The sequence below is a fragment of the Anomaloglossus baeobatrachus genome, chromosome 3 (assembly GCF_048569485.1).
Source record: "Anomaloglossus baeobatrachus isolate aAnoBae1 chromosome 3, aAnoBae1.hap1, whole genome shotgun sequence".
Taxonomy (NCBI): domain Eukaryota; kingdom Metazoa; phylum Chordata; class Amphibia; order Anura; family Aromobatidae; genus Anomaloglossus; species Anomaloglossus baeobatrachus.
The window spans coordinates 315568337-315593354 of record NC_134355.1 but is presented as its reverse complement, the minus strand read 5'-3'; the positions used below and the strand labels follow the sequence as shown (position 1 = coordinate 315593354).

Genomic DNA, 25018 nt, shown 5'->3' with positions numbered 1-25018 from the left:
CTACCTTTTCGTAAAAAAACTCCTTTACTTTTGTCATACATGTCGTTTGGAAGAAATGTATAATTAGCAAGAGGATCATCTTTCATGTTCTTAAAAGTTGCTCTTTCCACCACGATGTCTGTTGCTTTGTCATTGAGGGTTATGTCCAGAAATTTGCAGATTTTCTGCACATTAAATCGAAGGTCCTATAACAGACACAAAAAATAACCAAGATCAAAATGTCAAAATTGAAAACTTGTTAAGTATTAATATGGATCCTAACATTTATTTCATTGATATAATTTCTGCAGGGATAAGGGTAAGCATGATGGCTTTAACCTTTTCCTATCCTGAGTCCCAGTGGTTCACCCATATTTTTATTGTCTAGATCATGGGTCCCTAATTCCAGTCCTCAAGGGCCGCCAACAGTACATGTTTTCAGGATTTCCTTAGTATTGCACATGTGATAATTTAATCACCTTCACAGTTGATGATTCCAACACCCATGCAATGCTAAGGAAATCCTGAAAACATGCACTGTTGGCGGCCCTCGAGGACTGGAGTTGGGGAACCCTGGTCTAGATCGATATTATATTGAGAAACAATGTTTCTCTCAAATACCTTATGTTGGCAATAGTGCCTCTGAGAGGCGCTATTGTGGACCGCTGTTCCCCTCTCCTTGACCCCTGGGCTCTGTGACTTCGGGGATCCGGTGATGTCACGTAAAGTTCCTGACACCGCGGCCGGCTGCAGTGTCCGTGAGTGATGGGCTGTGGGCGGTGTTTCACCGCTCGTCACAACCCCTCTGCTCCCTCCTCCCTTACAGGAGAGTGCTGCAATCAGGCGACACGCTGAGCTGTGACAAGCGGTCAAACACCGCCCCCAGCCAAGTGAGTCAGGAAGACTGGGGCTGGCCGCAGGGATGTGACGTGTCCGGAACACAAACCAACCAATGGGTTTGAGCAGATTCCGTTTTCACTATCGAATGCTGGAATAAATATAACTGATGACAACCTATATTAGGTTTTCAATGGGCGAAACAGGAAATTATATTGGATAGGAAAAGGTTAAAAGGCTAGGAGCTGATTTTATTAACAATTGTTCATGAAATAAAAAATGTTAGACTCAGACCCTACTAAATTATATTATCGTAATTAATGCTCTAATCAGGTAAAAGATCATGGTGAAGGAAGAGGGAGTAGAGGAGTTCTGTCATTACCTATTGTGAATGGTGGATCCACTGTTATCTGCTGTATACAAAGGTGTTACATTTTACTGTAGCATCCCACTGAAAAGTCTTCTATACATAACAGGAAGAGTTAAGGGCCATTTACACGCTGCGACATCGCTAACGATATATCGTCGGGGTCACGGTGTTTGTGACTCACATCCGGCGTCGTTAGCGACATCGCAGCGTGTGACACCAAGGAGCGACCTGAAACCATCGCAAAAGATTTAAAAATCGTTGGTCTGTGACACGTCGTTCAATTACAAAAAATCGTTGTCTGGTCAGTAGCGAGGTTGTCCGTCGTTCCTGCTGTACCACACATCACTACGTGTGACACCGCAGGAACGACGAACATCTCCTTACCTGCCGTTCACCGGCAATGAGGAAGGAAGGAGATGGGCGGCATGTTCCGGCCGCTCATCTCCGGCCCTCCTCTGATATTGGGCGGCCGCTTAGTGACGCCGTAGTGACGTCCCTATGACGCCAAAAGCACCTCCCCCTTGAAGGAGGGATTGTTCGGCGGTCACAGTGACGTCGCTGAAAAGGTATGTGCGTGTGACACTGCCGTAGCGATAATGTTTACTACGGCAGTGATCACCAAATGTTGCAGATACGACGGGGGCGGGTGCTATCGCGCACGACATGGCTAGCTATTGCTAGTGATGTCGCAGCGTGTAAAGCACCCTTTAGTCCAGTATAAGGTCTAGTAGCCAGTCTAATAATTGCAAGGTTCATTTTTTTTTTTTTTAAATATAGAAAGCTATAGAGTATGTAAATTAGGAAAACTAATATCACATATACAGAATATCACAAAAGTGAGTACACCCCTCACATTTTTATATCTTTTAATGGGACAACACTGAAGAAATAACACTTTCATACAATATAAAGTAGTCAGTGTATAGCTTGGTGTACTCAACGCATAGCCATTAATGTATAAACTGCTGGCAACAAAAGTGAATGCACCCCTAAGTGAAAATAGACACATTATGCCCAAAGTGTCAATATTTTGTGTGGCCACCAATATTTTCAAGCACTGAATTAACTTTTTTTGTCATGGAGTTTACTAGCGCTTCACAGGAGCCACTGGAATCCTCTTCCACTGCTCCATGGTGACATCACAGAGTTGGTGGATGTTAGAGATCTTGCGCTCCTCTACCTCTCCTTTGAGGTTGCCCCACAGATACTCAATAGTGTTTAGGTCTGGATACATTTGGCCAGTCTAGCAATCCTTACAGTTAGTTTCTTTAGCACTAATGTAGTCATCTTGGAGGTGAATTTGCAGTTGTTATCATGTTGTTATACTGCTCTGCGACAGTACGTGTTAGCAGTTTGGCCAAATTCACTTAGGGGTGTATTCACTTTTGTTGCCAGTGGTTTAGATTTTAAGTGTATGGGGCGAGAGAAAAATTGCACTGCACTCGCGGGACACCGGTGTACCATGAGTGCAGGGCGAGAATCGCAATAGGCGGCTACGGAGGAGAGAGGGAGATAAATCCCTCCCCTCCTCAGTGCCGTCCCGCCCCCCGCAGCTGAGGTCCGCTTGCACGATCAGACCTCAGTCTCAGGCCATACTAACATGACACTTGGCTCTGCTGTACTGTCAGCGTGAGCCGAGTGTCATGCGAGGATCGCACTAGTGCCCCGTGTGGGCCCGGCCTTATCCAAGCTGTAAAGGAAAAGAGAACTCCGGCACACTACTCCAATTAATGTCAAAGACAGAAAATTTGGAATTCAAGTTGTTCTTTATTATGTAGAAAATATTATAGAAAGTCCAAACAAGAAAGTCCAAACAAAAATGTTTCGACCAATTTAGTCTTCATCAATAGGACTATCTTTGTGAGACAGGACAAGGTGAGTATAAGGTCAGAGATGCAACACATGAGTTCCAGGAACGTTTTTATCCTGAATATGTCAAGGAATTAAAATAGACCTTAAATATATGGGTCAATGATACCAATTGAATGTCCACGTTGGGACATTTTTTTTTTCTACAAGTCTCAATGTCAATTCAATGCACTGGTGACTTGCATTTAGGTTTTTTTTACAATTAATCTTCAGAAGCGGACTGCCCCTCTGACTCCAGAGTTACTGGTTACAGGGAGTGGGATGCTCATGAAGACATGCAGGTTGAGCCAGCAAAGTTGCATCACTGGTCTGGACTGGGCACTTTCCCAGGCTACCAGAGAAAGCCTTTCCTTTGTACCATGGGAAAAGCAGAAGAGCTGTGTAGCGGGCTCAATCTGGTTATCTGAACAGCTACACAGTGGCATGAGAAGGCTCTAAAGCAGATGTCACAAACATACGGACTGCGGGCCACATGCAGCCTCTAGGCATAGACCCCTTGACAATCTCGGCCAGTCCAGGAGGCCACAACTGTTTGTGCTTTACTTCAGTTGAATGTATAGTTGGCGCCGTGTACAGACAAATTCACTACATAGCTATACTAATGACAGCCGCCAGAAAAATTAGAGGCAAGTAGCTGACGTCCCATACCAACATGCACTGCTTCACTCTGATTGGCCGGCAACTGCCTTTTGTATACCTGAGCAGAGAGCTTGTCTCTGCACAGTGCCGCCAATATATTCAACTGAAGTAAAAAGTTGATGGCGGCAGCTCCCTCCACCAGCAGTGATTGTCAAGGGGTCTACCTGCTTGTGGGCCACAAGAAGCAGGAAAGAGGACAAACAGAGAATAAGGATGGACACATTACTACAGAATGGGGACCAGAATGGGCACATTACTACAGGATGAGGACAAGGAGGGCCACATTATTACAAGATGGAGAGAAGGAGGGGCACATTATTACAGGATAGGTTTCAAGGTGGGAACATTACTACAGGATGGGGATCAGGGTGGGCACATTACTACATGATGGGGTACAGGGTGGACCCATTACTACAGAATGGGGATCGAGATGGGCACATTACTTCAGGATGTGGACTAGGATTGAAAATTTACTACAGGATAGGGACAAGGGTGGTCACATTACTACAGGATGGGGACAAGGGTGGGCACATTACTACAGGATGGGGGCTAGCATGGACATATTACTACAGGATGAGAACCAGAATAGGCACATTAATACAGGATGGGAACAAGGATGTGCACAATACTATAGGATGGGAACAAGGATGGGCATATTACTACAGGATGGGGGCCAGCATGGACATATTACTACAGGATGAGAACCAGAATAGGCACACTAAGGGCTTGTGCACATGTTGTGTTTTTCCTAGCATTTCCGCAGCGTTTTATGCAGCAGCGTCTCATTGTCAAAATGCATGAGTTTTGCTTTACAAGCAAAGTCTATGGGAATCATACAAAATTTGTGCGTATAATGCTTTTTTAAACACAGCGTTTTGATTTTTTTAAACACAGCGTTTTGATTGTCAAAAATTTGACAAAATCTCTGCGTTTAAAAATGCAGCATGTCAATTATTTTGTGTGTTTTGGTAGCGTTTAGCTATCATTGAAGTCTATGAGATTTTTGAAAACGCTTCCAAAATCATAAATTTTGCATTTTGCATGCATTTTTGTTGCAATCTGCATACTTTTTTTAAATCAAAAAAGCATGCGTTTGTGCATGGAAGTGAGGTCAAGAGGTTTACTGTTGACCTCACATCCAGTCCTAAATAAAATCAGAGTCGTAATATATTTATTAATAATTTTAATTAATAAATATTATTATTTAATATAATTTTTCAGAATATCCACATTGTAGTGCAAAGCAGAAGCAGGAAATGTAATTGTTTTTTTTCTTTTTTTTTTCTCATGGTGTTTGATTGAAAAAACGTTTTCCATTGACAAAGTTTTGTAAACGCATCAAAATTTAAGCATGGAAAAAGTGGTTAAAATGCACGGTAAACGCGCTCAAAATGCATGCGTATTTATTGCGTTTTTTTTAACAAAAACAAAAATGTCAAAATCAGAAACTGCCAGAGGATGCATTTATTTCTGCAATGGACACGACGCAACGTGTGCACGAGCCCTAATACAGGATTGTCCAAAATTACTATACGGTGATAATTGTAAGATAGCATTGCTTACAAGTAGGAGATAAAATGTCAAAAAAATGTAAAAAAAAAATTCAAAATAAAGTGTGACTTTTTTTTTTACAATTAAAAATTATTTTTTATATCTAAACCAAAAAGTTTACATTTGTTATCACAACATCTGTAATGACCCAAGCCACATGACCCATATGATAAATTATATTTAAAAAAAAATAAAACAAAAGAGTAAAAAATGAACAAAAAAAGTGACCAGATGTATAGAAAAAAATGGTCCTGCAAGAAATGCGGCCCCCCCAAATTCAATATATTTTTTTTTATGTGCAGCCCATATACCCAGCCAAGTTTGAGACCCATGCTCTAAAGAATAAAGAATAGAGAGTGCTACTTGCCTAGGTAACTGGCCACAGTGAGACTGCATTAAACATACCTATGTCCTTTAGCCATTGTTTATTTTTACAAGCCTTATAAGGCCACGTGCGCACGTTGCGTTTTTATTGCGTTTTTTTGCTTTTTTGAATGCAGCGTTTTGAAAGTAAAAAAAATTTACAAAATCTCTGCGTTTAAAAATGCAGCATGTCAATTCTTTTAAGCTTTTTGGCAGCGTTCTATACCCATTGAAATCAATAGGGTGTTGGAAAATGCTACCAAGATGCTAAGTAGTGCGTTTGCACTGCATTTTTTTTTTGCGATCTGCATGTTTATTTGACATAACAAACACAGGTATTTTAGTCTTTCTCTCTGTCGATGTCGGTCTCTACCTCCCACCCCCTCTCTTATACTCACCGATCCCCGATCACCGACGTGGCGCTGCACGGCGTTCATACTACTGTATGGTGGCTTCTCCAATTTTGAAAATGCCGGCCGCTCATTATTCCATCTCGTATTCCATACTTCCCCCACCCACAGGTGCCTATGATTGGTTGCAGTCAGACACACCCCCAAACTGAGTGCCAAAGTGTGGGCGTGTCTATATCGTTCAGTAAAATAAATAAATAACTAATTAAAAAAAAAAACAATATGCGGACCCCCCCAAATGATACCCAGCCAAGATAAAGCCATACAGCTGTGGGCTGGTATTCTCAGGATGGGGACCGCCATGTTATGGGGAGCCCCCATCCTAAAAATATCAGCCAGCAGCTGCCCGGCTCTTCCCGTTGCCCTGGTGCGCTGGCAATCGGGGTTACATAGTTACATAGTTACTTAGGTTGAAAAACGATCTAGGTCCATCTAGTTCAACCTTCCTCCACCAGTTCTACATTTAGTCACTAAGTCATTTATAACCAACAATGTTGTGTGCAGTGAGGAAATCATCCAGCCCTTTTTTAAAAGCTGTTATAGTATCAGCCATTACTACCTCTTGTGGTAGGGCATTCCACAGTCTGACTGTTCTAACTGTAAAGAACCCTTTCCTATTTAGCTGTCGGAATCACTTTTCTTCCACTCGCAGTGAGTGCCCCCTGGTCCTTAGTATTGTCTTTGGAAGAAATAAGTCACGTGCCAGTCCTTTATATTGACCACACATGTATTTATACATATAAATGAGATCTCTTCTGAGACGTCTTTTTTCTAAGCTAAACATATCTAACTTTTTCAACCTGTCATCGTATGGGAGGCCTTCCATTCCTTGTAGTAGTCTAGTTAGCCGCCTTTGAACTGCCTCTAACTTCTGAATGTCCTTTTTAAAATGTGGAGCCCAAAACTGGATCCCATATTCCAGATGTGGCCTTACAAGAGATTTATAGAGGGGTAACAATACGGGATCACGGGATCACGGGATCTAATCTCTCTTTTTATACACCCTAAAATCTTGTTTGCTTTAGCAGCTGCTGCTTCACATTGAGTGCTGCTGCTCAGCTTATTTGTAATAAGAATACCCAAGTCCTTCTCCTGTTCTGTAGTCCCGAGTTTACTTCCATTTCATGTATATGCAGCTATAGGATTACTCCGTCCTAGGTGTATTACTTTACATTTATCAACATTAAATCTCATTTGCCAAGTATCTGTCCATTCTGACATTTTATCCAGATCTTTTTGTAATATTGTACTATCAAGGTCAGTTTTTAATATCCTACATAGTTTGGTGTCATCAGCAAAGACTGACACTTTACTATCAATCTTATCCACAATGTCATTAATAAAGAGATTAAAAAGAATCGGTCCTAGCACAGATCCCTGCGGCACCCCACTGCTGACTATAGCCCATTTAGAGAATGTACCATTTATGACTACTCTTTGTTTCCTATCTTTTAGCCAATTCCTTACCCAGTTGCATATTGTGTCCCCTAGTCCTTGCTTCTGGAGCTTTAATATAAGGCTATTGTGTGGTACAGTATCAAATGGCTTTGCAAAGTCCAAATAAATCACATCAGCTGCATTACCAATATCCAGATTTGCAGGTTGGTTAGACACGACTTATCTTTCATGAATCCATGCTGTTTGTCAGTTATTATATTATTTTCTGCAATATATTTTTGCATGTCATCCCTTAAAATGCCCTCAAAAACTTTGCATACTACTGATGTCAGGCTTACTGGACGGTAGTTGCCTGGATCTACCCTCTTACCTTTCTTAAATATCGGTACCACATCAGCAATCCTCCAATCCTGAGGCACCAACCCTATTACAAGCGAGTCTAAAAAGATGAGATACAACGGTCTGTCGATAATGGAGCTCAATTCCCTCAATATTCGTGGATGAATGCCATCTGGCCCTGGGGATTTGTCAATGTTTAGTTTACTTAGACGTAGGCGTACTTCTTCTTGTGTTAAATTAATTATATTGGGTGGTGACCTTTGATTTTTCTCTTGTTGAATGATCCCTTGTACAGTTAGTTCCTTGGTGAACACAGATGAGAAATGCCTATTTAATATTTCAGTCTTTTGTTTGTCCTCTATAACTAACTTGTTATTATATTTTAAGGGGCCAATACTATCCTTTGTTTTCCTTTTGGCATTAATGTATTTATAAAAGATCTTGGGATTTATTTTAATATCATTGGCGATTTTTGTTTCAGTAGCTAGTTTTGCTTGTTTGATTTCTTTTTTGCATTTCCTATTGATATCTTTATACTCCTGAAATGCTATTTCTGTATTCTCAGCCTTTAAGATTTTAAACACCATTTGTTTTTGTTTTATTATACTTTGTACAGTCCTATTTATCCATAGTGGCTTCTTTTTATTCCTGGACATTTTATTACCAGAGGGTATAAGTTTTTTACAGGACTCTAGCAGTATATCCTTAAACTTACCCCATTTATGTTTGGTATCCCCAGTTACCATGACTTTGTCCCAATCTACACATTTAAGCTCTTCCCTTAATTTGTTGAAATCAGCTTTCCTAAAATTCCAGGTTTTTGCATTTCCCCTTTGAAATGTTCTATTGAATATTACTTTGAAGCTTACCATATTATGATCGCTGGTGCCCAAGTGCTCCCGGATCTGTAGGTCTGAAATGGTATCCGGTCTATTTGACAGGACCAGATCTAGCAAATTTTCTCCCCTGGTCGGTTCATCTACCATCTGAGAGAGGAGATTGTCTTGAATGGTAGATAAGAATTTACAGCTTTTAGCAGAACCAGAAGATTCTATGTCCCAATGAATGTCTGGATAGTTGAAATCCCCCATAATAAGAACCCGATTATTATTATTAGCTGCCTTTTCAATTTGTACCAGCATTTCACCCTCTATTTGTTCAAGTATGTTAGGAGGCTTATAGCAAACTCCAATTAGCATTTTGCCATTATTCCCATCCCCATGTACATTTACCCATACTGACTCCACATTGTTGCAGTTCCCCCCAATGTCATCATTCAACACAGGTTTTAGGTTAGATTTGATAAATATACACACCCCACCACCTTTTTTGTCTTTCCTGTCCCTCCTAAATGTAGTATAACCCTGTATGTTTGTCACCCAGTCTTGGCTTTCATCCAGCCAGGTTTCCGTAATGCCCACCACATCATAATCCATGGTTGACATAAGAGTCTCTAATTCATTAATTTTGTTTGCAAGACTTCTTGCATTTGCCAGTAGACATTTAATACTATTAACACCTTTATTACTCCTAGCCTCCCTACGTTCCTTGCATGTCCCATCCCCCCCTAATCCTTCATTGACCCTTACTCACTCACTGTCTCTATCTGCTCTATCTATCCCCTTATTTGCTCCACTACCCTCCCTCCTCCCAGATCCTAGTTTAAAAGCTCCTCCATCCGTCTGACCATTTTCTCCCCCAGCACAGCTGCACCTTCCCCATTGAGGTGCAGCCCCTCCTTACCATAGAGCCTGTAGCCAACTGAGAAGTCGGCCCATTTCTCCATGAACCCGAACCCTTCATTCCTTCACCAATTTCTAAGCCACGTGTTTATCTCGCTAAGCTCCCACTGTCTTTCTAGTGATGCCTGTGGCACCGGTAGTATTTCTGAAAACACCACCTTGGGGGTCTTGGACTTCAGCTTCTCTCCTAGTTCCCTGTAATCATTTTTAAGGACCTTCCACCTGCCTCTAACTTTGTGATTAGTACCAATTTGCACCATGACTGCTGGGTTTTCCCCAGCCCCACCCAGCAATCTGTCTATCCGATCCGCAATATGCCGAACCCGAGCACCCGGCAGACAACACACTGTTCGGCATTCACGGTCTCGGCGACAGATGACCCTGTCTGTCCGCCTAATTATAGAGTCCCCTACCACCAACATCTGTCTGGGCTTTGCTGCACTCCTATTTCCCTCCTTCCTACAGCAGTCGTTCTCCTGGTTGCTAGGAGCAATGTCCTGCTGTAGTGACCCTAGTCCTGGCCCTTCATTCCTAATATCAGCCAAACAGGCATATTTACTAAGTTGTGCCAGGTCAGGACTAGGCTCCAGGACACTTTTCCCACTACCTCTTCTTCTAACTGTTACCCAGCTACCTACCTCTGGGTCCTGATCTTCCCCACCTCCACCCTCCTTCATATCACTGGCCCCAGCCAGAGAAAGCTCAGTGAGCTCTAAACTCCTCTCCAGGTTTACAATGCCCCTGAGTGTTGCAAGCTGCTTATTTAGATCAGTTACCTTGGCTTCCAAATACGCAACATGCTTGCATCGAGTGCAAACATATTCACCCTCGAACGGCTGCTCAAGGCATGCATACATCTGACAAGATACACACCTTGTAGCATTATCCATGGAGCTGATATTAAATGGGGATAGACAGTAAAGTTGAAAAGCAATGAAAAGAAAATAATGAGAAACGTATAAGGATAAATTCAAACTATGTTATTGTGTTTAAACTATGAAGCACTTATCTGTAACCCCGCACTTTACTGTAGACCTCGTATGCTCAGCACCTCGCTTGCTCTGGCTGGTTTATATAGTTCTACAAGGACTTCCAGAAGCTGCTAGAAGCTTCTAGAAACAGGTGTGACTAATACTACTGATTAAATCACAAGACAAACTTTTTTTTTTTTCCTTTTTCACAGAATCAAACATACACACAATTCCCTAATGAAATTAAACAATTACAGTTATCACAACTATGTTATTGTGTTTAAACTATGAAGCACTTATCTGTAACCCTGCACTTTACTGTAGACCTCGCACGCTCAGCACCTCGCTTGCTCTGGCTGGTTTATATAGTTCTACAAGGACTTCCAGAAGCTGCTAGAAGCTTCTAGAAACAGGTGTGACTAATACTACTGATTAAATCACAGGACAAACTTTTTTTTTTTTTTCCTTTTTCACAGAATCAAACATACACACAATTCCCTAATGAAATTAAACAATTACAGTTATCACAACTATGTTATTGTGTTTAAACTATGAAGCACTTATCTGTAACCCCGCACTTTGCAAGGTCCCACGACGCTTTCAGCTCTCCTACATCGGAAGCTGACAGCGAGCGGCTATAGAGAAGGACCGCTAGCTGTGAGCTCCACCCAGCAACTGAAGTGAGTCGCGCAATCAGCTGTTCTGTCACTGAGGTTAACCGCGGCCTTCGCTCTCAGGTGGAGGACTGTAGCTGTGGCCGTGGGTAACCTGAGTGACGGCACCGCTGATCCCGCGGCTCACTTCAGTCACTCAGGGAATGTGAGGTCACAGGTGAGTCCTTCATGTGTGACCGCAAATCAGGCTGCAACACAGAGAGAGAGAGACGCGCGATGTCAGTGAACTCGTATGAAGCTCTGACGTCACTGCTGCAGACTCCTGTGTCCTGGCACTGACCTCGGAGGTTCATCTGAGTTCATGACAGCCCACAGAGACAGAGCCCCAGGATGACAATGAAGTCATGTGAAGTTTATCCGAGTTCATTCTCATCGGTCGGCTCTGTCTGGTGTCTGCTGTCAGCGGGCATGTAGCAGAGCTGAATTGCTGGGGGACCGCACTGAAAAAAATGCATCCAAAACGCATGTAAAATACATGAATCAATGTATACATTTGGATACATGAATCAATCCAAATCAATCCAAAATACATGCGTTTTGGATGCATTTTTTTTGTCAAAATGCAGTGTCAAGTCTGCCAGAGGGTGCGCTTTTTTCTGCACTGGTCAGGACGCAGTGTGCGCACATGCCCTTAGATAAGCTTAATATTAAAAGTAGTCAAAAAGAAAATAATGGTGCAGCGTGAGATGTACACACTGGGGTACCTAGCATGCTAAGGTTATAGGGCATATGTGCAGTGATGGCCCCCACATCAGGGATATTATGGCTCAGATACTGGTACTAGGGATAATAAGGCTCACCCTTCACTATATCCTAGCTAGCAATGGATGTTAAACACCCTGATGTTTGTGGTGCCTCTGTTCCTCGGCAGTTATCCCTAAGGCGGGCTTTGCACACTACGACATCGCAGGTGCGATGTCGGTGGGGTCAAATCGAAAGTGACGCACATCCGGCGTCACTTGCGATGTCGTAGTGTGTAAATCCTAGATGATACGATGAACGAGCGCAAAATCGTCGTCATCGTATCATCGCTGCAGCCTCCGACATTTCCATAATGCCGGGGGAGCGACAGGTACGATGTAGTTCCTCGCTCCTGCGGCAGCACACATCGCTGTGTGTGAAGCCGCAGGAGCGAGGAACTTCACCTTACCTGCCTCCCGGCTGCAATGAGAAGGACGGAGGTGGGCGGGATGTTTACATCCTGCTCATCTCCGTCCCTCCACTTCAATTGGCCGCCTGCCGTGTGACGTCACTGTGACGCCGCACGACCCGCCCCCTAAGGAAGGAGGCGGGTCGCCGGCCAGAGGGACGTCGCACGGCAGGTATGTGCGTGTAAAGCTGCCGTAGCGATAATAATCGCTACGGCAGCTTTCACTATATATCGAACGTGCGACGGGGGCGGGACTATCACTGCAGCATCGGTAACACATTGTTACCGATGTTGCAACGTGCAAAGCCCGCCTAAGATTCCCCTACCTACCATACAATAAGGTACTCACCATCAGGAGACCTCAAACAAAGTGCAAAAAATGGTGTTTAACCTTCGTTGCTAGGCAGGATTTTTGATATAGCCCTCAGTGGATTTTAATCGTCCATAGGTCTGTTTAATGAGTAAGTTGATACTACTTACTAAAATAAGGAAACTATTTTTGAATACCTCATAATTTGACTTGAGATGGTTTTGGCACTTTATTTACACTTTGTGTTGATGGATATCATTTCTCTGGCAACAACAGTTTAATAGAGATAGAATAGGGGCACCCAACGCGCAGTGGGGGGCACCCAAAAAAGTATGGTGCACCTCGTTGGTAGGTGGGAGAAAGGGAGAGAGCAGTTATTCCCTTTGCTAGCCCCTTCTTCTACGATTTTTTAAGATAATTGCATTGATATGTCGGTCTGCACCGATTGATACCCCATTTTCCATTCTCTAGTTGTTTGCCTTTTTGAAATTACCTCTAGAGATGAGCGATGTTCAAGGTTCGCCAATTTCATGTTCAAGTGATTTTGTGGGGTGTTCGAGTCGTTCGACGAACTCGAACAATTTGCTAAAAGTTCGGCAGTTCGAGTTACGTTTGAGAGCGGCTCGAGCACCAAAAGTGTGTCTTTTCATAGTGAGTATGTGCGCACCTTTCGTATCTGCATGCGTCTACCTCACAATCCCTCTCTCTTTCCTACTCACCGATCACGGGCGTCTCGCAGCACGGCTGTCACAAATCTCCAGCGTCATTTCCTCTTTTGAAAATGGCTGCCGCTTCATTATTCAATTAGTTATTCCGTGATTTCCCCGCCCCACCAGCGCCCATGATTGGTTGCAGTCAGACACATCCCCATGAGGAGTGACAGCTGTCTCACTGCAACCAATCACAGCCGCCGGCGGGCGGGTCTATATCGTGTAGTAAAATAAATAAATAAAAAAAAATGCGGTTCCCCCCATATTTGATACCAGCCAGGATAAAGCCACACGGCTGGAGGTTGGTACTTTCAGGATGGAGAGCACCACATTATGGGGAGCCCACCACCCTAACAATATCACCCAGCAGCCACCCGGAATTGCCGCATCCATTAGATGTGACAGTCCCGGGACTCTACCCAGCTCATCCCGAATTCCCCTGGTGTGGTGGCAATCAGGGTAATAAGGAGTTAATCATGGCAGGCGTCTCCCTGAGATACCTTCCATGATTAAACTGTAAGTGAAAGTAAATAAACACACACAACGAAAAATCCTTTATTTGGAAAAAAAGACAAAAAATTCCCTCTTTCACCATTTTATTAAAATCTCCAAACAACAATCCAGGTCCGAAGTAATCCACACGACACTGTCAGCTCTGCTACATGAAGATGACAAGGAGCACCGTAGAACACGATCGCTGTGTCCTCTCCACGTAGCACCTGAAGTGAGTCGCGCTGTCAGCAGAGACTTCAGTCTGCAATGCAGACGTCAAGATTACCAAATCTGCCTATGTTTTGCATTACAGCCAGTGGCTGAATGGTTAGAGCTCTCGCCTAAGAAGCATTAGTTCATGAGTTCAAGTCCTGGCCATCCCGAGAAAGAATTTAATTTGTTTTAAATTATAATTATTAGTTATTTATAATTATAATTTAATTTAATTATGCACTGAGGGGAGGATGATGGGGGTTGTAGTGCTTGCGGTGATTATGGGGGTTGTAGTGCCTGAATGTGTGCGGTGATCAATGCGGTACTGCCGGTGTTTACCCGCCCATCCGCCCGCCCATCCGCCCATCCGTCCGTCCGTCCGCCCGTCCGTCCGCCCGTCCATCCGCCCGTCCGTCCGCCCGTCCATCCGCCCGTCCGTCCGTCCGTCCATCCGCCCATCCATCCACCCATCCGCCCATCCATCCATCCATCCATCCATCCGCCCATCCATCCATCCTTGCAGCTGAACAATCTGCTTCTAGATTCTCTACTGCAGTATAGAGCTAAAGATTACCAACTCTGCCTATGTTTCTTATTAGAGCCAGTGGCTGGTTCAAGTCCCGGCCGCCCCGGTAAAGAATTATAATTATTATTTATTTATAATTTAATTTAATTATGCAGGGGGAAGAGGGGAAGAGCCAGACATCAGCTGTGAGCCACGGGACACACCTCTAAAATCGGAGCATTTCACGGAATGAGGCTGCATTGCTTTCTCTTCTCTCTCTTTTCTCTCTCTCTCCCTCTCTCTTCTCTCTCCTCTCTCTCTTCTCTCTTCTCTCTCGCTCCTCTCTCTCTTCTCTCCCCTCTCTCTCTCTTCTCTCCTCTTCAGTCTCTCTCTTCTCTCTCTCTACCTCTCTCTTCTCTTTTCTCTCTCTTTTCTCTCTCTCTCTTTGCTCTCTCTCTTTTCTCTATCTTCTCTCTCTCTTCTTTCTCTCTCTCTCTGTCTCAGACCTGGCGATGATCAGCTCATGCGGTCACCTGACGGAATCAGCTGACACTATAAGTCGAGCGGTGAGGCCGGCTTTTTACCGCCCGGCCGTCTAAACTATCAGCTGCTGCTGTCGGACAGGAGTTTGCACTAAAGTGTGTAGTTTGTTTGGGTTTTTTGCACTGATGCTTCAGCTGATTGTATAAAAGCCGTTTATTCAATCAGCTGCTGTGTCATGTGATTCAGGCCCTTGAACCTGACACATCATCTGATCGCTTTGCCTTCTAGCAAACCGATCAGATGATATTGGATCCGGATTGGACGGCGCGGGACCCTTGACCCAGGATTACTGCGGAAGGGGGTTCTTTATTTCAATAAAGATGGAGTCACTAATTGTGTTGTGTTTTATTTCTAATAAAAATATTTTTCTGTGTGTTGTGTTTTTTTTTTATCTGTACTAGAAATTCATGGTGGCCATGTCTAATATTGGCGTGACACCATGAATTTCGGGCTTAGGGCCAGTTGTTAATATAAAGCTATCCCTAACCTCATTATTACCCAGCGAGCCACCCGTCACCAGGGCAGCTGGAAGAGTTGGATACAGCGCCAGAAGATGGCGCTTCTATGAAAGCGCCATTTTCTGGGGCGGCTGCGGACTTCAATTCGCAGCAGGGGTGCCCAGAAAGCTTGGGCACCCTGAGCTGCGGATTCCAATCACCAGCTGCCTAGTTGTACCTGGCTGGACACAAAAATTGGGCGAAGTCTACGGCATTTTTTTAATTATTTCATGAAATTCATAAAATAATTAAAAAAAAGGGCTTACCTATATTTTTGGTTCCCAGCCGGGTACAAATAGTCAGCTGGGGGTTGTGGGCAGCCCGTAGCTGCCTGCTGTACCTGGCTAGCATACAAAAACATGGCGAAGCCCACGTAATTTTTTTTGGGGGGCAAAAAACCCCTGCATACAGTCCTGGATGGAGTATGCTGAGCCTTGTAGTTCTGCAGCTGCTGTCTGCTGCCTGTCTGTATGGAGGAGAGCAGAAAGCAGCTGCAGAACTACAAGGCTCAGCATGCTCCATTCACTAGTGTATGCAGGAGAGCAGACAGCAGCTGCAGAACTACAAGGCTCAGCATACTCCATCCAGGACTGTATGCAGGATTTTTTTTGCCCACCAAAAATATGACGTGGGCTTCGCCATATTTTTGTATGCTAGCCAGGTACAGCAGGCAGGTATGGCTGCCCCCAACCGCCAGCTGCTTATTTGTACCAGGCTGGGAACTAAAAAAATAGGGAAGCCCTTTTTTTAATTATTTCACTTATTTCATGAAATAATTAAAAAACAAAATCGACATGAGCTTCGCCCCATTTTTGTGTCCAGCCAGGTACAACTAGGCAGCTGGGGATTGGAATCCGCACCACAGGTTGGCCCAAGCTTTCTGGGCCCCTCTGCTGCAAATTGCAGTCCGCAGCCACCCCAGAAAATGGCGCTTTCATAGAAGCACCATCATCTGGAGCTGTATCCAACTCTTCCAGCAGCCCTGAAGCCGGGTGGCTTGCTGGGTAATAGGAGTTAATACTAGCTTTGTTTTACTAGCTAGTATTAAGCCAGAGATTCTTAATGTCAGGCAAGTTTGACCCGGCCATTAAGAATCTCCAATAAAGGGTTAAAAAAAAAGACACCACACAGAGAAAAAATACTTTAATAGAAATAAATACACAGACACACTTAGAGACTCTATGTTTATTACTCCCTCTCATCCCTCCACGATCCATGGTCTTCTGTCTTCTTTCTCCTTCAACCTATGCAGCTTTGCTACATCAGACAGCACAGCATGGGAGGAAGAACGCTGCTGCTCCGTGCAGTCTAATCACTCAGAAAGTGAGCAGAAGCTGCGGGCTGTAAGCAGTGACGTCACCGCTGACAGGCGGATTGCTATAGCAATGGTGATTTTCGTTATTCACCGGCTGTGGCAACAAGTCCTTGCATGTGAGCTGACTCTGTAAAGAGTGCACACATGCAGGAACGGAGAAGCTGACCATGTGCCAGAGCATTTCGCCGGTACACTTAGATGCTGGAACGATCATCGTGTACCGGAGAGATGCACTGACAGCACCTAGCATGAGGTCTTGCCAAGTAACCAGTCTGTAGCCAATGAGATAATAGACACGTGACTGGTCACATGTTATTTTGACGTCACGATAGATCCTTTCATCAGTACTGGTTACTGGGAGGACGCAGTGATTATTGGAAGGAAAAGCGGTGGGAGACAGAGTGCAGGACGCGTCGCAGGGACCTGTAAGTGTTATTACAATGTTTATTAACTGTATATGTACATGTATAATGTGTTTTTATGTGTTTGTGTTTGCCTCCCATTTTTTTCAATGGGGTTCGAGTGGTTCGTCGAACCATTCGTCGAACGGAGCCTCCGTTCGACAAATCGAACCGAACTCAAACGCTGGGGGGGTGGCTCATCTCTACTTACCTCACATGACATCGGTCTGCATTATAAGGATGATCGGCATTATAATACATAGTTTTTTAACATTGTGACTTTTAATTATGATTAATAAGTTATTTGTTTTAAAGGGTGTATTTCTGGTCTATAGTAGAGTGGAGGGTGAGCCTGTTTATCCCTCGTACTAGTATCTGAGCCACAATACTCCTGATGTGGGGGCCATCACTGCACATATGCCCTATAACCTTCCCACGCTAGGTAGTGTTTACACCTCATGCTGCTTCATTATTTCATTTTTACTGCTTTTAATATTAAGTTTTTCTAATAAAGTATTATAATTTTAGAGGTTTTGCCTAGGTCTGTTATGCTATTATCTCTTTAAACAGTATTCGTTTTTAGTTATTCATTATTTTTACAAGCACCTTGTAATTTTACCAATTTAAGAACCTCTGAGAATTAACTCAAAGTCTTTTGGCCAGACACTGTGGAGGAATCTGATGGAGCCCAGCTATGAAGTTAGTGCTGTCTATGGTTACAAAAATTTCCTTGCACAACCGGAGTTTAAACGACCACTAATTTTCGTAGGTATGACATTTTATTTTGTCATGTTCATTATATCTGTATATTTGCTTAAGTTCAAAGGTGACATATGTTTTAGCATGTTTGTTGAGGTAAGAATAAAAAATCATGAATGACAGTTTTCAGATTTTATGTCTGGCAATAAAATCTTTCCATCGGTTTAACTTTGACCTGGATGCTGTACTAATTCATTTTTTTTATATACTGCAAATGTTCTAAATTACCTTTTTCATTTCTTCATATTTCACAATAAGTATGTTGAAATCTTCTTTGTGCGTGTACCAACCTCTGACGTGATCAAACCATGAGCCACATAACACTGTAAAATAGGATAACATTTTTTAAAAAACTTGTGGATCACTTTTGCCTTAGACCACTGACTGCATTGTTTTCAGCGCCTGATTTATTTTTTTCTATCTTTCTTAAAATACAAGATATACTTACCATTTCTGTCATTTGCTGCTGAATCTACTGATTATAGACTGTCGTTTGGTCAGTAAGTGCAATTACTGATGACAAGGGCAGTCTAGAATCTGTTACCTGAGCAATTCAGAAGAGTCACTTTTAGGGCTCTTCTCCACTTGCGTTAAAAAAATCAAAGCGATAATCGGCTACAAATGTGAGTCGAGTGTCCTGCGTGTGATCTACGTATGGTGTTTTTTTTTTCCTCACATAGCATCCGTATGACATGTGAGTGTCATGCGAGTGCTATGTGAGTGCTGTGCAAGCAGTGGTGGACTGGCTACCGGAGGAATCTCCGGTAATACCAGTCCTGGATGCAATTACCTGCACTGAACTCCGGAGCTGTCACCTGAGCTCCAGAGTTCAGCCCGGTCTGTTTGCAGCTGTGCTGAACTGAACAGCAATCACCGGGGAATCAATCACTCGGCGCTCGCTATTCAGTCCAGGCTGCACTCCGGAGCTCAGGTGACAGCTCCGGAGTTCAGTACATGTAACCGCGGTCAGGACTGGTATTACTGGAGATTACTCCGGTAGCCAGTCCGACGCTGTATGCAAGTGTCAAGGATCCGTGTGACATGTGTTTGCCATCTGTATGACATGCGCATGCCACCCATATTCTTATTTTTTTCTCGCTACCATAGGCTTGCATGGAGGTGCGAGAGCTGAGACTCGGTGCAAATCGCAGCATCCTGCGATTTCAAAGAGAGAATGAGTCGTATCATATAAAAGTAAGCTAGTGGACAATGCCTCATAGCTTAACATTGGTGCGAGTGCAATCCAATTTTTTTATCGGATTGCACTCGCACATGGAAATCGCAAGTGGAGAAGAGCGGTTTTTCCGCAGGTTAGTCCCTACGGGTTTTTACCATTATCTATGGCAAAAACCACAGGTACCTGCGTAAAAAAAAGTGACATGCACATTAATTCCGCTGCGGAAATTCCGTAGGAAAATCCACAGGTATAAAAAAACGCAGTGTGCGCACAGCATTTTTTTATACCCATAGGTTTTGCATGGGAATGACTGCATAAATGTTAGACACATTTTTGTGCAGCAAATCTGCGGCAAATCTGGGGTAAAATCCGCGGTAAATCCGCAGCGTGCACACATAGCCTTAGAGCGATCTGCCCAAAACGTTTCTGATGGTGGTCATGCAATTTATCGGACCTGCTGTATCACATTTCATTCTTACATGGACTTTGTTTTTTAAGAATTTTTTTCATAAAATTGGAGTTTTCTTCAAGTTACGTGGAAGCTGGATCACTTATTTTCTTTAAAATGTTTGTTATACTTTTTAAATTTACTAATTAAAGATTCAAATTTTCTTTCCAGGACAGGAGACAAACTCTAGCGCAGCGCCACCTATTGGAAGCAGCGATCCTAAAAGTTAAATGTGCATTTATAACAATCCTTTATATATAACTTAGGATATATATGCCAGATCAGAATCCCATTGGGATTCTGATCTGGCATATATATCCTAAGTTATATGTAAAGGATTGTTAGAAATGCACATTTAACTTTTAGGATCGCTACTTCCAATAGGTGGCGCTGCGCTAGAGTTTGTCTCCTGTCCTGGAGAGAAAATTTGAATATTTTGCAGAGGGGCATGGCAGCTATAAGTCCCCTTACTAGCATCCAGTCAGACTGTCTTGCAAATTCTCCATAAGGAGAATAGTGTTCCCTAATTAAAGATTATATTTTATATGAAGTTTTTCTCTTTTGGTTTATACCCTTTCTAAAGTAGTCAGCATAAGAATGAAGATTCTAACCAGCAACAGATGGTAAGACACATGACTTTTTATAGCGAAGAGGAGTAGCCACTAGTGATGAGCGAGTATGCTTGTTACTACTCGGTACTCGCACGAGTATCACTGTACTCGGGCTACTCGGCGGGTACCGAGTAATTTCGCGATACTCGTGCTGTACTCGTGGTCTTCATCTTTGCATGTTAGCGCTCTTTTGAGAGCCAGCCCTCATGCAGGGATTGGCTGGCAGACCACTGCAATGCCACAGCCCTGTTAGTTGTGGAATTGCAGTGATTGGCCGGCCTGCACAGCATGACCGAGCCTTTATACCGGCGGGCGCGCTGTGCTCTGTACACAGCCATCTCATATTCCCTGCTTTCCACGCCCACAGGCGCCTATAATTGATTGCAGTGAGACACGCCCCCACGCTGAGTGACAGGTGTCTCACTGCACCCAATCACAGCAGCCGGTGGGCGTGTCTATACTGTGAGGTAAAATAAATAAATAAATAATTTAAAAAAACGGCGTGCGGTCCCCCCAATTTTAATACCAGCCAGATAAAGCCATACGGCTGAAGGCTGGTATTCTTAGGATGGGGAGCTCCACGTTATGGGGAGCCCCCCACCCTAACAATATCAGTCATCAGCCGCCCAGAATTGCCGCATACATTAGATGCGACAGTTCTGGGACTGTACCCGGCTCTTCCCGATTTACCCTAGTGCGTTGGCAAATCGGGGTAATAAGGAGTTAATGGCAGCCCATAGCTGCCACTAAATCCTAGATTAATCATGTCAGGCATCTCCCCGAGATTCCTTCCATGATTAATCTGTAAATTACAGTTAAAAAACACACACACCTGAAAAAATCCTTTATTAGAAATAAAAAACAATAACAAAGTCCCTCATCACCAATTTATTAACCCCGACAAACCCTCCATGTCCAGCGTACTCCACAGTCCTCCAGCGTCGCGTCCAGCTCTGCTACATTCAGGTGACAGGAGCTGCAGAATACACCGTCGCTTCTGTCAGCTCCACACAGCAACTGAGGTGAGTAGCGCGATCAGCTGCTGTCAGTCAGGTAACTCGCGGCCACCGCTGGATCCGGCGGTGGCCGTGATTAACCTCAGTGACAGCAGCTGATCGCTATACTCACCTCAGTTGCTACATGGAGCTGACCGGAGCGGCGGTGAGTAGCGCAATCAGCTGAGCTGTCACTGAGGTTATCCGCTGCCTCCGCTGCATCCACCGCTGGATCCAGGTAACCTCAGTGACAGCTCAGCTGATCGCTATACTCACCTCAGTTGTTGTGTGAAGCTGACCGGAGCGGCGGTGAGTAGCGCGATCAGCTGAGCTCTCACTGAGGTTACCCGCGGTCACCGCTTGATCCAGGTAACCTCAGTGACAGCTCAGCTGATCGCGCGGCTGTCTTCAGTTGCTGTGTGAAGCTGACCGGAGCGGCGGTGTATTCTGCAGCTCCTGTCACCTTCATGTAGCACAGCTGGACGCGACGCTGGAGGTCCGTGGATTACGCCGGACATGGAGGGTTTGTCGGGGTTAATAAATTGGTGATGAGGGACTTTGTTAGTGTTTTTTATTTCTAATAAAGGATTTTTCGGGTGTGTGTGTTTTTTAACTGTAATTTACAGATTAATCATGGAAGGAATCTCGGGGAGACGCCTGACATGATTAATCTAGGATTTAGTGGCAGCTATGGGCTGCCATTAACTCCTTATTACCCCGATTTGCCAACGCACTAGGGTAAATCGGGAAGAGCCGGGTACAGTCCTAGAACTGTCGCATATAATGTATGCGGCAATTCTGGGCGGCTGCTGACTGATATTGTTAGGCTGGGGGGCTCCCCATAACGTGGAGCTCCCCATCCTGAGAATACCAGCCTTTAGCCGTATGGCTTTATCTGGCTAATATTAAAATTGGGGGGACCGCACGCCGTTTTTTTAAATTATTTAATTATTTATTTCACTGCACAGTATACACACACACACCGGCTGCTGTGTTTGGGTGCAGTGAGACACCTGTCACTCAGCGTGGGGGCGTGTCTCACTGCAACCAATCATAGGCGCCGAAAAGCAGGAAAGCAGGGAATACGAGATTGTTTAATGAGCGGCCGGCTTTTTCAAAAGAGGAAAAGCCGCCGGAGTTTAGTGAACAGCTGTGCAGCGCCGCGGCAGTGATCGGGGAACGGTAAGTAAGAGAGAGGGGGGGAGAATGACCGACAGACTGTGAGAGGGGGACAGACAACACAGAGAGAGACCGACAGAGCGAGACCGACCGACGGGAGATAGAATGAAAAAAAAAATGACCGACATCGCTAGTAAAAAGCACAAAACGTGCGTTTTGGACATCGGAGTGCCACACAAAGTTTTACGTAAAATCTTTCATGTATTAATCTCAAAAAGTAACATACACCAGCTCTATCTCACTATTGGGTATGTGCCCTTAACATTTCTGCCATGAAAATTCATTTTGGTGTCATTTTGGAAGGTTTTCTGGTGAGTCCGTAAAAATGGCGTAAAACTCGGACAAAATTGTTTACAGCTGTGACTTTTGAGTGATAAATGCTTCAAGGGGTCTTCCCCATGCTGTTGCCATGTCATTTGAGCACTCTTCTGAGACTTTTGTGACATTTTTAGGGTTTCTACATGCTGCCGGGGGTCATTTCATAAAAATACTCGGGTCTCCCATAGGATAACATTGGGCTCGGTGCTCGGGCCGAGTACACGACTATCTTGGGATGCTCGGCCCGAGCCTAGAGCACCCGAGCTTTTTAGTACTCGCTCATCACTAGTAGCCACAAATAGCTGCACCTGAGATTAAAGCTACAAAGGACATACATATAGGAAAGAGTACATAACCCTTACATCACCAAAAAAAGTCAATTCACTCAAACACAAGCTGCAGACCTGCACATATTAAGGCATTCTGACCTTCTGGTCCCAGATTTGCCAGAGGTCTCTCCAGAGGTCGACACCGCTAGTCCACCACTGGATTATGCAGAACTAGCCAGGGAGGCACAATACGAAAGGAGTAGGGAGACCTTCCAAGACATGACAGGAAAAAAGCTCCCTGTGAAGAGCCCCCTATATACAATTTTACCTTATGCACCACTTGCGAAAAACCACCCGACTAAGAGGTGCAGAGAAACCAGATAAATTTGTTAGACAGAAGTAACAGTTGGTCACATGACTCTTCTGTTCCCTCCATATTATTGGAACAGCAAACGGCATTGACTTGCAAGAACCTCTCAACCAACCTTTAAGATCAACTGCACATCTTGCACAACAGATGTGAGAGGAGCCCAAGGTTTGGCTTGATCACCACTCTTGCATCCAAAATACAGCTCAAAGGTTTTTATGATGAGAGCTCTCATGATGCGTCTTTGTGGCTTTAGCGTGCATGCTCCACAATTGTAACAGAAGATATTGCGACTGTTCCAACACTGCATTTTAGCTATATCATATCAGTCTGTAGTTGTACAGAGCTCCTTATATTTGAAATAGTTTGCAGAGTCTTTGCAAGCAGATTTACAGCCTCTGCAGGCAGCATCCAGACATGTCTAGACGTGTTCCTAGTCTAACAACTCCACTAAAGTTTTGCAACTCCAATCAAATGTAAGGAATTTATGAATTTAATTGCCTATAAGGCTAATTTCACACTTGCGTTGTGCGGCATCCGTCGCATTGCGTTGTGTGATGGATGTAACGGATGCATTGCATATAGTGGCACAACTGATGCGATGGATACTGCAAAACAACAGAATCCGTTGTGTAGCTTTTTTTCAACAATTACTCAACTGAGCATGCGCAGTTGTGTAAAAACGGATCCTTCACAGGAATCCGTCAAATGACGGATTCCGCCGGATTCCGCCACCATAGGCTTTCAATATAAAAATGACGGACGCCGACGGAATCCAGCACATTGCATTGTTTTGACGCTCAGGGAAGCGCAAAAAAACTCTACATGCTACGTTCTTTCCGCCCGGCGGATGCAACGCAGCGTTGGCCGGCGGATGGGAAGCAGCGGAATCCGTTAACAGATTCCGCTGTTTTCCAAAACAGCAAATTGCGACTGAAGGAAAAAAACGCAAGTGTAAAACTAGCCTAAATTACATGACAGCACATATAATATTGTGTTATATACATAGACAGCCTGAAAATATGAAAACATTAGCAGAAACAAAATATTTCAGATAAATGGTATGCGACAGGAACATTTTAAGGTGATTTTTGTGATCAGCAGCACAAATTACATATGATACACCCAACAGTGTTCAAGAAGCAAAATCTTCCTTGTCCAGTGCAATTTATGCTCTTAGGGGTACTTTGCACGCTGCAACATTGCTAGCCGATGATAGCAATGCCGAGCACGATAGTACCCGCCCCCGTCGCACATGTGATATCTTGTGATAGCTGACGTATTGAACATTATCGCTACGGCAGCTTCACATGCACTTACCTGCCCTGCGACATCGCTCTGGCCGGCGACCCGCCTCCTTCCTGAGGGGGCGGGTCGTGCGGCGTCACAGCGACATCATACGGCAGGCGGCCAATAGAAGTGGAGGGGCGGAGATGAGCGGGATGTAAACATCCCGCCCACCTTCTCCCTTCCGCATTGCCGGTGGACGGCGGGCGCAGGAAAGGAGATGTTTGTCGGTCCTGCGGCTTCAGACACAGCGATGTGTGGAGCTACAGGAACGACAAATAACATCGTACGTGCGGACGCACCGACATTATGAAAATGAACGACGTGACA

At 44.2% G+C, this 25018-nt stretch overlaps 1 protein-coding gene across 2 annotated transcripts in view; it reads right to left on the bottom strand.

Annotated features, from left to right (window-relative positions):
• LOC142296417 (amine sulfotransferase-like) overlaps positions 1–25018 on the bottom strand; it is a 186587-nt gene that overhangs the window by 45359 nt on the left and 116210 nt on the right. For both annotated transcript variants that reach the window (XM_075340031.1, XM_075340030.1), the window contains exons 5-6: positions 18266–18360; positions 5–185 (exon numbers count right to left, since the gene is read on the bottom strand). In XM_075340031.1, the coding sequence (XP_075196146.1) occupies positions 5–185; positions 18266–18360 (276 nt within the window). The remainder of the gene's footprint in view (positions 1–4; positions 186–18265; positions 18361–25018) is intronic.